The sequence below is a fragment of the Fringilla coelebs genome (genome assembly GCF_963513975.1).
Source record: "Fringilla coelebs genome assembly, chromosome: Z".
Classification (NCBI taxonomy): domain Eukaryota; kingdom Metazoa; phylum Chordata; class Aves; order Passeriformes; family Fringillidae; genus Fringilla; species Fringilla coelebs.
This window is the reverse complement of record NC_140031.1, coordinates 12,525,459-12,538,283: the sequence shown is the minus strand read 5'-3', so window position 1 is coordinate 12,538,283 and position 12,825 is coordinate 12,525,459. Positions and strand designations below refer to the sequence as shown.

The window sequence follows — 12,825 nt, the reverse complement described above, 5'->3', positions numbered from 1 at the left end:
GCCTTTTTCCTTAACCATACATGAATCTAAAGTGAAATCCTTTAACCTATTTTCATTGGGGTGTGACAGACTTCAAGATTTAGAATTGCCTTTCATCACTATATTAGATAGTGCAAACATTTAGATGGTTCTTAACTATAAACTGTTTATTACATAAGAGAGAAATGCACTTAGAAATACAGCAGGGCACATTTTATCTCAGCATATGATTGTCAGATTCTTTACTGTGGCTGGCTTCAGGGTACAGATAGTGATGTACTGGCTAACCCAGACGTATACAAAAAGGAGTAATATATGAATCTGTTAATATTTGCTGCTGGCAAGCTTGTGTGTGATTTCCAGTTTCTGGAACAGAGGTCTGGCACATATACATATGGAATGAAAGGGTGGAATATTATGGATATGGAAAACTTACCTTAAGTTTGAAAGGGGAATATAGTATATTTGGATATCCTTCATCTTGTATTTACACAAGAAATTTCCAGATGTAGCCAGACTACCCTCTTCAAAGCATGAAGCATGTTACATACTTGGGGGAAATTGGAAGATTTCCCTGCTGTTTAGCTGTAGTAGTGATATTCGGCAAATTTAAGAACAGTCATTGTAAACTATTTCTATTAAATATTGACATTTCACTGGAATATTTTTAATGTTGTGGACATATCAATATAAACACTGAATTCTATACGTAAAAAAATCATCCAAATAGACAAGTGAATATTCCATGGTGAAAAAAGATGAATAAAACCTAGCTGGTGTGAAAAAAATGTAAGTCTCTAATGCTGCGATGGACAAGATGCCAAAGACACACAATGAACAGGTAGAAACAATCTAAAAAGGCATATGTACAGTAAAGCTTTCTAGTGGACAGACATAAGACATAAGACATTTCAGGAATCAGTTACTGAAAGCCATGTCTTTTGCCTGTCAACAAATGCAAAATGAATCCTGTAAATGTACAAAATATTCAACAACCCCATCTTCCTAACACATGGGTATAAGAGCCCTCAAAGGACCTTCCAATTAATGGGAAAGTATTTACATCAAGTCTCAGATCTTAGTAATAGTTTTGATTACTCTGTCTTGGCTCAGCATCAGCATCAGCTGTAAAATCTGTCATTAACATCAAAATAAAGTTTGCAAAAAAAATTCCAAATAAGATCTGGACTTAGATTCCCATTTAAAAAAAAAACACACACACACGCGCACACACACACACACAAAAAAAAAAAAAAAAAAAAAACAAAACCAAAAAAAACCCCCACCACCAAAAAAACAAACCCAGGAAGTTTTTCACATAATAATTTTTCATTATCTAAATCTGTGTCCTTACTTGCATAGTATTTTTTCAAAATGGTTTCAGCACTTGCAAAACCTTTCATCTCTAAAAACTCTATCTTAAAACTTCCAACAGCACACCACAAAACTAAGCTTACAGAAACTCTTTCAAAGCAAACTATCACTAAATATAGAAATGTATTTATCTTACATCTATAAATCATGTAATTATTTGGAAAATACTTTTAACATGACTATTTGTAATTAAAATGTACAGAGCTTAGATCTGTTTAATTTCAGGGCATACTGTGACATTCTGCTTTTCTTCCCCCTTGTATTTTGAGGATGGGATGGCTTAAGGGCATGTTGAAAACAAGTTATTGGGACTACCACTTGATCACACCACATTTGGGAATATTTATGTGGGCAATACATTATTACAGTGTTGAATTTCAATATTATTGAGAATTTTAAGTTCTGCAAGTCCACTTTGAGCTTCAGCTAAGTAATTTAAACTCATCAAAATACATACATTATTCTAGCAATAAAATCAGAGTAAGGTTTTAAAACCAGGAGAAAAGAAAATGCTAGCAAAGCAGTAATTCAGTTGTCCTGTACCAAATGCTCACTTTTGAGCTGAAGAACAGAGTTAAACCTATGGCTAAGTCTTTTATAAAACAAGAAAGTAAAAAATGTAGGTTAATCACTCACTATAAAAGTATTTCCATGAGCACTGAATCAATTTGCTTAATGAGAATTATGCTGAATATCACAAAATGTTGTATCTTTCATGTTCAGATTTTCACTATATAAAAAAATTAACCTATTACACATGTAAAAGATAAACCTATTACAGAGGTATTTGTCCAAACTAATTCTTTACTACTTATGGGGCAGCCAGTAGACAGGTAAAGGCCTATAAAAACTACTCCAAGTTTATAACCTAATTTAACATAGCTATGTAAAAAACAGACAAGATTTTGAGTGTACAAGCTGTTTTCTCAAAGGTATTTAAAAGAAATGACCACTTCTTATACAAACTGTATCTCCCCAACATCCTTATTATCCTTTGTATCACAGCAGCAATGATATACCATAAAATGGGTGATGTGTGAAACCGTGAAACATGATTCAGCCTGTCATACACAGAGAAGCTGTTTATGCAGTCCTGTGCTGAATACACCCAGGAAAAGCTGGAGGAAAAAATTTACATAACAGGTAGCCTCATCAGGTGGTCTGAAAGATTAAGAAAGGCTAACTAAGAAGTCTAGCTTTTTCACCCCAAAAAAAGCCTATTTGTAACTAATGAAAAGCATCTCAATCCCATCCTGCTTATTGTGGAAAATGAGGGGAGATTTCCTGTTCATTGAAGAGATTTCAATTTTAACTCACAGCATGCTTCAAAAATGACTTCATTCTTTCCCTATCTCTATGAATGAGATACTCACATTCCCGGGCAGGAATATCAGGCACACTAAGGTTTGCTGATGGCAAGACCTCTGCATTCTTGACACTAAAGACAGACTCCGTTGATCAGTTTGTTCAGAAATATGTACTACTACAGGACTGCAAAAAGCTCTGAACGGACAAGTGCAGGCAAGATGAGGAATTTGAACTTACTTGAACTGCAGGTAAACCTAGTGGTTTTACTGCACTGCCCTGTGAACCAATAATTTTTGAGGGCCTGTCTTATTTTGACCACTAATGCTCTTCAACTCTCCATATTTGCCAGACACTTTTCTCCACCTCTCAGAACATTTGAATTGAGAGTGATATAATATGTTGTGTTATAATTGACTATTTCACACTGTTGTTTCCACTATTCATTCAAAGTTTGAAGGAAGTTATTTTTTACGTCCTTTGAAGCTGTTATTTTAAGCCAAGTTGACAGTGTTCATAATATTTCAAATAGGCTGACAGATTGCTCTGCTAATGTGCGCTGTAAATGCACATGTACATGAACCTTAAAGAAAAAGCACGCACTGACAAAATAACATACGTGAGAAAATAACACAGATTTATGACAAAACAAAAAAATCCTCTGAGGCAGGTGATTATAATGGATCATGATCCTGCTGAGGAAGTTTGGAAAAAGGCAAGGCAGAGCCGGAATGCATTTGGCTAACTTCAGCATTAGCAAGTTACGAATGTCAGGTTGGAGGAAGAAAAAAAAAATCTTCCTCCAAAAGTGTTTTTACTCTCATTGCATTCAGCTGGGAGATTTGGAATCATACCAAAATAAGAGTGAGTGGAAGTAAAAAACTGAATGAAACATTCATGGAGCTCATTACTAGTCAGAAGTGAATTGATCACACACCAAAATCCTTCCCTAGGCACAGCAACGTAATTAAAAACAAACAAAACAAAACAAAAATGAAAACAAAAAAAAACCACCAACCAATAACAACAACAAAAAGCAGATACTGAGATGGTTCAAAAGTGACTTCAGTCGAATGGATAAAATATGACATAGAGATATTGTCTTCCTCTAAATTCAAAATCAAAAATTATTTAAACACACCATTCTAGACCAAGTTCTGGACTGTGGAGCAGTGTAGAACACAGGTGATGTGTCTGTGCTGTGAAGCAGAGAATAAAAAAACCCTACACCAACAGTCAGAAACTATGACTACAGTGGCAAAGGAGATTTGTGGGGTAGCTTCTGTCTTGCAAAGTGGTACAGCGATGGCTTCCCACCAACACTGCCCAATTGTGCCTGCTTCTAATAAGTGCCCCTTTTGCTCTTGGAAAGGGCATCATCAGACCCTCTTTCCTATCGGGATATTCATTTCCGCCCTTGGAACTGCTGCTTCATACTTTAATAGGACAAGAGGCAATGGGCAGGAACTAATGCACAGGAAGTTCCACCTGAACATGAGGAGGAACTTTTTTACTGTGCAGTGCGCCTGGGCACTGGAACAGGTTGCCCAGAGAGGCTGTGGAATCTCCCCCACTGGGGATATCCAAGAATGATCTGGACACAATCCTGTGCCATGTGCTCTGAGATGGTCCTGCTTGGGCACAGGGGCTGGACCACAGGACCCATAGTGGTATTTCCAACCTGACCCATCCTGTGATTCTGTACTGCGCTGATGAGCCTTTTTCTGTGGAAAAGCAGGGACTTTACATTTTCACTGAAGCAAACAGAAACCTCCCCATCTAGTAGGTCTGTGTTTGACAGTAGTTTAGACTCAACTCAAAAATAAATGCATCTAAAAATCTTCACAGATGACCAGGACAACAGGCACCTATGGGTGTGTATCTAGTGTAAGCCGTAATACGTGGATGGACAATCCTCATGGATTTCATTTGTGCTGCTACTGTCATATGCAGGACCAGTGGTTAAGGCACTCAAGATCAGGGCTGAAATATCATTTACATTCTTGCACAAAGGCAAAACCAAATTCAGACAGCCACAACAGGCCTTTATTGGGTCATCCCTTCATGACAGTATGGCCAAATAAGCAACAGTCAATTTTGAACACGTTCCTGAATCTCTCCTTCCAGCCGCATACGGACCAAGCACACAGCATAAATAGTGATACCATAATCATTCTGAACTGACCAAGAATAAGAAAATATGGCAATTATTTTCTGCTTTCAAACACTAGTGAATTTTGCTACTGACTCAATAGAGCCTTGTCAAGAGAAACACAAATGCTCTCTTAATTTTGACTTGAAAGCCAGTTGTACCGTAAAACACCAAAAACTGTATATATATGGCTCTACACTTGTTTTAACAGAGCCAAATAACATTTGCTGGATGGGAATTACACCTTACTGTTAAAAAATCAAAAGTTAATATTTCTAATATATATTTCTTTAAGAAGTTTAACCCTCACACCTCAATCCTCCACAGCCCATTTTCCTGGGTCACATACAATTTGTACCCCAAGAACAACATCAATTTGTAATAACTCAGCATTTTCTTGTTTGCCTTTGCAAGCATCTCTGTATCCTGTCAGGACAGTAAGTGCTTTCACCATTCCACTGCAGGAGTCAGTCTCATCCTGTTCTTTCTAACTGTTGTGTTGAACACATTGTCCATTTGAAAATTTTTTTCTTATCCTTTCCCCAAATATAAGATGAAAGCTTTTTCTAATTGTTTAAGCAAGATGCCTTTTGAAACACTTGATTCTAACTATACATAGGAATCTCCAGAAGACACCAGCAGTCTTAGGTGAGAATACCAGTAAAAATCCAATTTACCTGCTCCTTTACCCAAAAATCTCACACACTTCTTAATGAAACCAACAAAGACAAAAATTCTTCAGACATTAAAAATACAAACCCAGAAACCCCAGAAACTTAACTTCCACTAGAAAATCACTTTAGTCTTGCCTTTTTATACAGGGGTCACCCATTGGAAATTGCACAAGATGCACAGGATATATCTTTAAATTACTCATAATCACCTTAAACTGCACTCAATCAGCATTGCAATATGTCATCTTACAGACACAGGAAAGTTCAAAAGGAAAAGCACATGAAAAAGCAGACTACCAAAGGTACTATTGTTAAAACTACACCAGAAAGCTTAATATTTCAATACTGTATATATTAAAATAAACAACATACACAGGTGATGAAAGCCAGTCTCTGAAAAATTTATTATTCTGTTAGAACAAGTTTACACTTCGGATGAATTCTCAAGCTTCATGCCATTAGGAAGTTTTACTAGGTTTATAGTGGAAATAAAAACAGAAATAAAAATAGATTACAGTCCCAAAATACAGGCTGTACTGTAAGTATGATCCACAGGCTTTCTTTTCCTTTTAAATCTATACATTTCCTCCTGCCTCCAGCAATCAAATATTTTTAAATCTTTGTAAAAAGCTGCCCAGATTGTCTGTTTTCCTTTTTAAAATGAAATATTTTGAAATATGAAGTTGAACAGACTAATCTAACCTGTACTAGTTCAGTTTTACTTCCACAAAGCCATCCTATTGGAGTCGTACAGCTTTCAGAGATTTATGACACCAGTTTCACAATCCTGCTCTTCTTGCCTCATTTACTCTGTATTCTCATTTTGGCTTTAAAAAAAAATGGACCCTATTTCCATTTTCTCCTCCAATGCATGCCATTGCTACTTATCCCACTGAATTGTCTTCGCATAAGATGGGCATAAAGAGAGAATATGGATGATTTACTAGGATGATTATTTTTCAAAGCAGTAAAGCTTAGCCTGTGAATTTGCACTTGACATTGCATAATTAAACTCTTGGAACTGGACTGGTTTGTAAGCTATACTACACAAAGCAACAGCGAGCACTGAATGCTCTAAGCTTCAGATTATAAAGTATTAGCAAGAATTATACTTGTCAGTTCAGGTCATAACTACTGGAAATTTAGTTCAATATGACCAGAAATATTTCCGAATTTTGATAAGTTTGATATTGTTTTCATTCTAACTCTTTCTGACTGCAATGCATTTACATAAATGGTTCCAATGCCTCAATGTTAATTTTTACACGTTAGATAATATAACAACATCTGCCATTTAATGTGCAGCATTTGCCATATCCTCACCCACCTGGATGCTATTTTTCTCTACCTATTATACGGATTAAGGACTGACTTCCGTATCAAGTTTTAAGAGTTACTCCTCAATATATTCAATAAATCAAACAAATTATATAACAAAAAATTACACCTTTTCTCACAAGCATTCCATCTTAAATGAATAATAATCTAGATACAGATATGTGGTCCTTTTTTTTTTTTTTAACACAGATTGTCAAGAATTTTCCCAAACTTTGAACTTAGTAGCAGCACACTTAATGATCAGTTGTGGAAAGGCGGAAGAAATATTAAGTCACGCCTACGAGTTATTTGGTTTTCAAGGACAGAGGGGAGAGGAGGAGAAATAAATAAAAATATGGAAATGCCAAAATTGATTTTGTCTGCTTCAACATTCACTCGAAATAATAGAAGCATATATTGTTATCATATACTGGACTTACATTCATATTCCTGTCCCAGATCTGGATAGAGCCATCTTGACAGCCAGCTGCAATAAGTTTCCCATCTCTGCTGTATGTGCAAGTTGTAGGAATCACTCGTTTACCTTGAGCTGATCGTGGCTTAAATACACTTTTGTGCTTTTTTTCATTGTTAACATCCCAAGTCCTGACAGTTCTGAAAAAGTAGTTTAAATAAACAGTTGTTTTAGATAACGTTAATATATGCAAAATAATTCTTCTTGTGATAAAACCAAACACCTTTTCCAGCACAGATGGCATATAATATTGTTCAAATTAAGCTGTAATGGCAAAATAGCATTTAAACTATGAGGACAACTTTTCAAATAAGAAACATCATGTTCACTAAAATGCATCTCAAATTAAAAAATAATTAAAAACAAACAAAAAAACCCCAAACCAAACATTTTTCCCCAAAACTCTCATGTAAGTACATAAATGATTTAGAATTTGGAAGATAACAAAAAGTTAATACACAGGTACTACATCATCTCCACTGCCACTGGAAGTAAGGAAGAGGAAAGTATTCAGTCTTCTACAAAGAATTAATACTTCAGGAAATAGGCATGAATGCTTATACAAATTCATAACTTAAACAGATTTCTTAACTATTCGGACATAACAACAACTGAATATTCTGCTTTTAACTGGCTGGTTATTCTTCACACTTTACTTCTAAAAGGCATTTTAAACATTAATTGTAATATTATTGTAGTTCTCTTCCACTAATTCTGAAGGTGTTAAGAATTCTGTTATAAAAATGCTCTTCAAATATTTTAGGAAGACTAATCTATTGTTTTTTCAGGTTGAGTTTTTCCCACATTATTAGCAAAACAAATACATCCTTTCTCTTTTTAATGGAAAAAGAGTATCTGCCTGGATCTTCACTGTTCCTTAGATACAGAAAAACATCCAAATGAGATAGAACTAAAACACTAGATACAGGTGGACCCTTTAAACTGTCTTAGATACAAATGTTGTCTGTCCATTTAATATGTTGAGGTCTTTCCATATAAAAATTCAGAACTCTTCTGGCATCTAATACAGAGAAGAGTTTCAGAATTTGGCAAAGGAAGGAAGATCATTCATTTAGAAAGAAAAAGTCTCAAGGTTTTTAAGACAACCTCATTTGTTTAGACTATACAAACATTGCCTGTGATCCAACAGCACATAATTCACTGGTCTCTAGCACAGCAAATACAGAGGCTGCCATTTCTCCAGAATGAGACAAGATACCACAGCACAACATTAGGAACTTCCATCAGAGCTACAGGACCAGACAGGCCACAGAGCTGACATATAAATAATTCTAGAATAAAACAGACAAGAAAATGAGCTGGAAATACCTCAGAGAGGTTACAACTGCAAGTAATGAGAAATCAGTAAGTTGGAATTAATAAGCAGAATTAATCTTCAGGAAAGTCAAGGTTCCTTTCATTTTTGAAAGTCTTCAAATCTCTTATGTGTAAGGCATCACTTCACTGCTGTATTTGGAGCTCTAGCACAAGACATTCAAGTGTTCTGACAATGAGTTTGGGTTTGAGGTTTTGGCAGATTTGATGGTCTTAACTACTATTTTTATTTTAAATGATGCACTATATTGCAATTATGATTAGGTTTATTAGAAGATCTTCAGATGTTGCTTTCATCTTCAATCATTATATGATTCTGACATTCCCTCTTTCATCTCCTTGTGTGGTCAATAACCATCTCAGTCTCTTGGCTTTCATTCACATTTTCTCCCACTGTGATACTTGCTCAAAACTTGAGTCTTTCTCCATTCCCCTTCCTTCATAATACTCAATCTTTCCAAAATCTCATTTGAATGTTCTGCGCCTTCAGCTTCTCTTCTTCCTTCAGCGATGACCATCTCCTACTGAACAGCTTCATCCTCTCTTACAGTGCAAGTTCCTAAGCACTGCCTTGGCACACCCTTCTAAGGTGGTGCACCTGGTAGCACAATTATGCGCAGGGAACTTCAGAGCCCTTCCATTCCAGATGCCTCACAGAATCTCAGATATAATTCCAGAAACAATCTCTTGAGAATCCTTTACCATCTGAATTCTTTATTTCTGCTGGCATGGAATGACTTTTTTAAACCCTGCAGTTTCCTCTTTTTAGGGCTCAATGTCCTGTCAAAACCTCAAAAATTGGCTACACTAAGAGCATATTCAAACCTTTTTATGATTTTACCTTTCCACTGTCAAGGAAGAAGAAGCCCTTCTATACTCTGTTTCCTTATAAAACACATTAAAAGAAGTATGAAGCCTAAATTAGCTGTATCAGCAGGTCAGTTGAAAAATCCAAGTTCTCTGAACTGCTGCTTCCACTGCAGACAGTTGGCCATATTCCCACACATAGGAGTCACGTGCCCTGTCAAAAATGCCCACATAGCCTACAGTATATATTTAATATTCCCCCAATGTTTTCTTAATGTCCCCACACTGAGCATGTGTTTGCTGTTGCCTTGCTGCTACTGGATCTAATGAAAAAAAGTTTATACTAAAGTAAATATCTTGTAAGAAACCACCTATACATTATTTGTAACCACAGTTACAAATCTGTCAGTCACTCTCAGAGAGTCTTAATTCTTGAGCTGAGTTCTTTAATGTCTTATTTCACATAAGATCTTTTAAGTATTTTTATTCTTTATGGAAATATTTCTTATTTTAAAATGGACATTATATTGCAAACACATTTCTGACTGAATCATCACCAACTAAAACACTAGGAGTAATTTGTAAACTACATTGTATTTTGTATTTTTCTTCAGACATTGTATTTTGTATTTCTCTTCAGTGAGAGACTAGAAGCAAGGATCACTGAAAGACTTTGGGGACAAACCTTCATTAGAAAGAAGGGAGGTTTAGGCTGGACATTGGGAAGAACTTCTCCACAGGAAACGTGATTAGACACTGGAATGGGCTGCTCAGGGAGGTGGTTGAGTCACATCCTTGGAAGTGTTTAAGGAAAGACTGCACGTGACACTAAGTGTTAAATGGAAGACAGCATATGGCACTGAGTGCCATGGTCTGGTTGGTCATGGTGGGTCACAGACTGGAATGAATCCCAGAGACCTTTTCGAACCTAATTGATTTTATGGCTGTACATGCCCTGCCATGGCACTCACAGCCCAGAGAGCCAAACGTGTCCTGGGCTGCATCCAGAGCCCCGTGGGCAGCAGGGCAGGGAGGGGATTGTGCCCCTCTGCTCTGCTCTGCTCTGCTGAGACCCACCTGGAGTACTGCACGCAGCATAAAAAGGACATGGACCTGTAGAAGCAAGTCCAGAGATGGCAACTAAGAGGATTAGGAGGCTGGAGCACAACTCCTGTGAGGACAGGATGAGAGCTGGGTTTGCTCAGACAGGAAAAAAAAAAGGCTCTCAGGAGACCAAAAGCAACTGCAAGTACTAAAAAGGGGCTGGTAAAAAACGTGGACAGTGATTCTTACATAAGCAGATTGTGATAGCACAAGGGGGAAACAGTTTAAACTAAAGAAGGAGAGATTTAGGATCAATATTAGGAACGAATCCTTTACTGTGACAATGTGAGGCTCTGGCACAGGTTGCTCAGAGAAGTTGTGGATGTCACATCCCTAGAAATCTTCAAGACCTGGCTGGACAAGGATCTGAGCAATCTGGTTTAGTGGGTGGCATCCATGACTTTGGCTGGAAGAGGGAAGACTTTGGAATTAGATGACCTCTGAAGTTTCCTCCAACCCAGCCCATTCTGTGGCACTGTGACTAACATCTAACTCCTCCCATTCTAGCCAGAAGGAAAGGAGACAAAAAGTAAAAGAAGCATAGAAATCAAAATAATTTACCTTCAGGTAATATTGTATTTAAATTGACAATTATGGCAAAAATATATGGACTGCTTCCATGTATTCTCTCCCCTTCTGACCCTCAATCAGCATACCACATAACAGTCAACTCAGGGTACATTATGTAATTATGACTCTGGGTTTTTTTCTGGAAAATTTTGTACCATTTAATGATTTCCTCTTCCTCAGACATAATGAAAAAATAAATAAATGAGACTGCATTACAGAAGTTCTATTTTCACTTACTAAGTTCAGGCTGTTGTTTGTGTTGAAATGAGTAAAAAACTTTTACCCCTGCATTTATCAGATAATTTCCAGGGCACTCATTTTGTTCAAAAAAACCCTCTTCCTAAGAGTATCTCCTTGGAAGTAAAAAAGTGGGAGATGAAACAATAACACTGTTTTGTGCTCTATGTTGCACCACTTAGCAGAAGTATAACATTAATGTTTATCTGTTGATAGGCAGAACCAAGATATTTTTGAACTCCAGTGAAAACAAAAGAAAAGCATTTCCTGAATAAGCCTTTTTTTCCACCAGAAAAAATGTTTAATGAAAGTTTGTTCTTTAATAAAAAACTAGACAGAGGAATTTTTTTTAAACTATACTTCAAACATACTGTTGTTTGCTCATTACATCAAGTTTTAATATATTCATCCCATCAACATTTATGATTTCTTTTTCATAAATTCCTTTTCAATTCAAGTATCCATGAAGAAGGCTTCACATACACATGTTTAAATTTAACTTCTTAAATGATGGATTCCACATCTGCAAAACAGATTTTGTAAAAGTGATTTTGTAAAGTTCTTATATTTGCCAAGAGCAATTCAAAGCAACTTAGGAAAGGAGGGGAATGTTCTTTTGGAAAGGTAATGTGGGTATTTTCGTGACCACTGAGAAGTTAAATGACACACAATAAACAACTAATTTAATTACTGAGGTTCAAGGGGAGGTTTTGGCAGGATTTTTCCCCAAAAAATATTTTTTCTCTCTTTTTCCCCTTTTTTCTCATGTTCTTATGATGTTATTACTAAGTTAAAATTTCTAATAAAATTAATTATTGGCAATGCTGCTGCATTACACAAATTATTATAGCTATGTAGCAGCATTTCCCAGACTGCAAGCACAGAAAATTTCTCTGTAATGAGTCAGCTAGACACTGCCCTAATACAATCTGTTGAAATTCAAGAAATGAACCAATGTTAACTTCAAAAGTCAGACCTGCCAAATTCCACTAAGCTTTTTCATCTGTCCCACCTCCTCTGTTTCTTCTGGACTGGAAAACTCTATTGCACAATGTTGAATGTTATTGGCATTTAATATGTTAAGTCTACTCTGAATAATAAAGTCTACTCTTATCACTTGAAATACAAAAGAAGCTAAGAGTACATTTTTGTTAAAATGCATTGTTAAAAGTACAAACAGGCTTAACATTGTTAATATCTAATATCCTAATTACAGTGTTCACCTTTGCAATGTGTTATAATGCCTACCTACGTAATCTAAGGTGGCAAAACTTAACATACTTCAAAATCATCATACAAATACGGGGGCAATGGAATTAATCATGCCACCATACAGGTACAAGACGACACCAAGCCATCAGTGACAGAACACATATTTTTAAAGTGTTAAATTAAGACTCTTTATAAACAAAAAAAGCAACCGATCTTAAGTAAGGGTTTCTTTAAATCTCTTTTATCACATAAAACAGACATATGTACATGGGAGTGAAATTAAG

General features: G+C 36.1%; 1 protein-coding gene across 1 annotated transcript in view; it reads right to left on the bottom strand.

The window, feature by feature from the left end:
• The window catches only part of WDR70 (WD repeat domain 70), a 123,403-nt gene that overhangs the window by 46,841 nt on the left and 63,737 nt on the right, over positions 1-12,825 (bottom strand). The window contains exon 10 of the mRNA XM_084225309.1: positions 7,242-7,416. Coding sequence (XP_084081435.1) covers positions 7,242-7,416 — 175 coding nt within the window. The remainder of the gene's footprint in view (positions 1-7,241; positions 7,417-12,825) is intronic.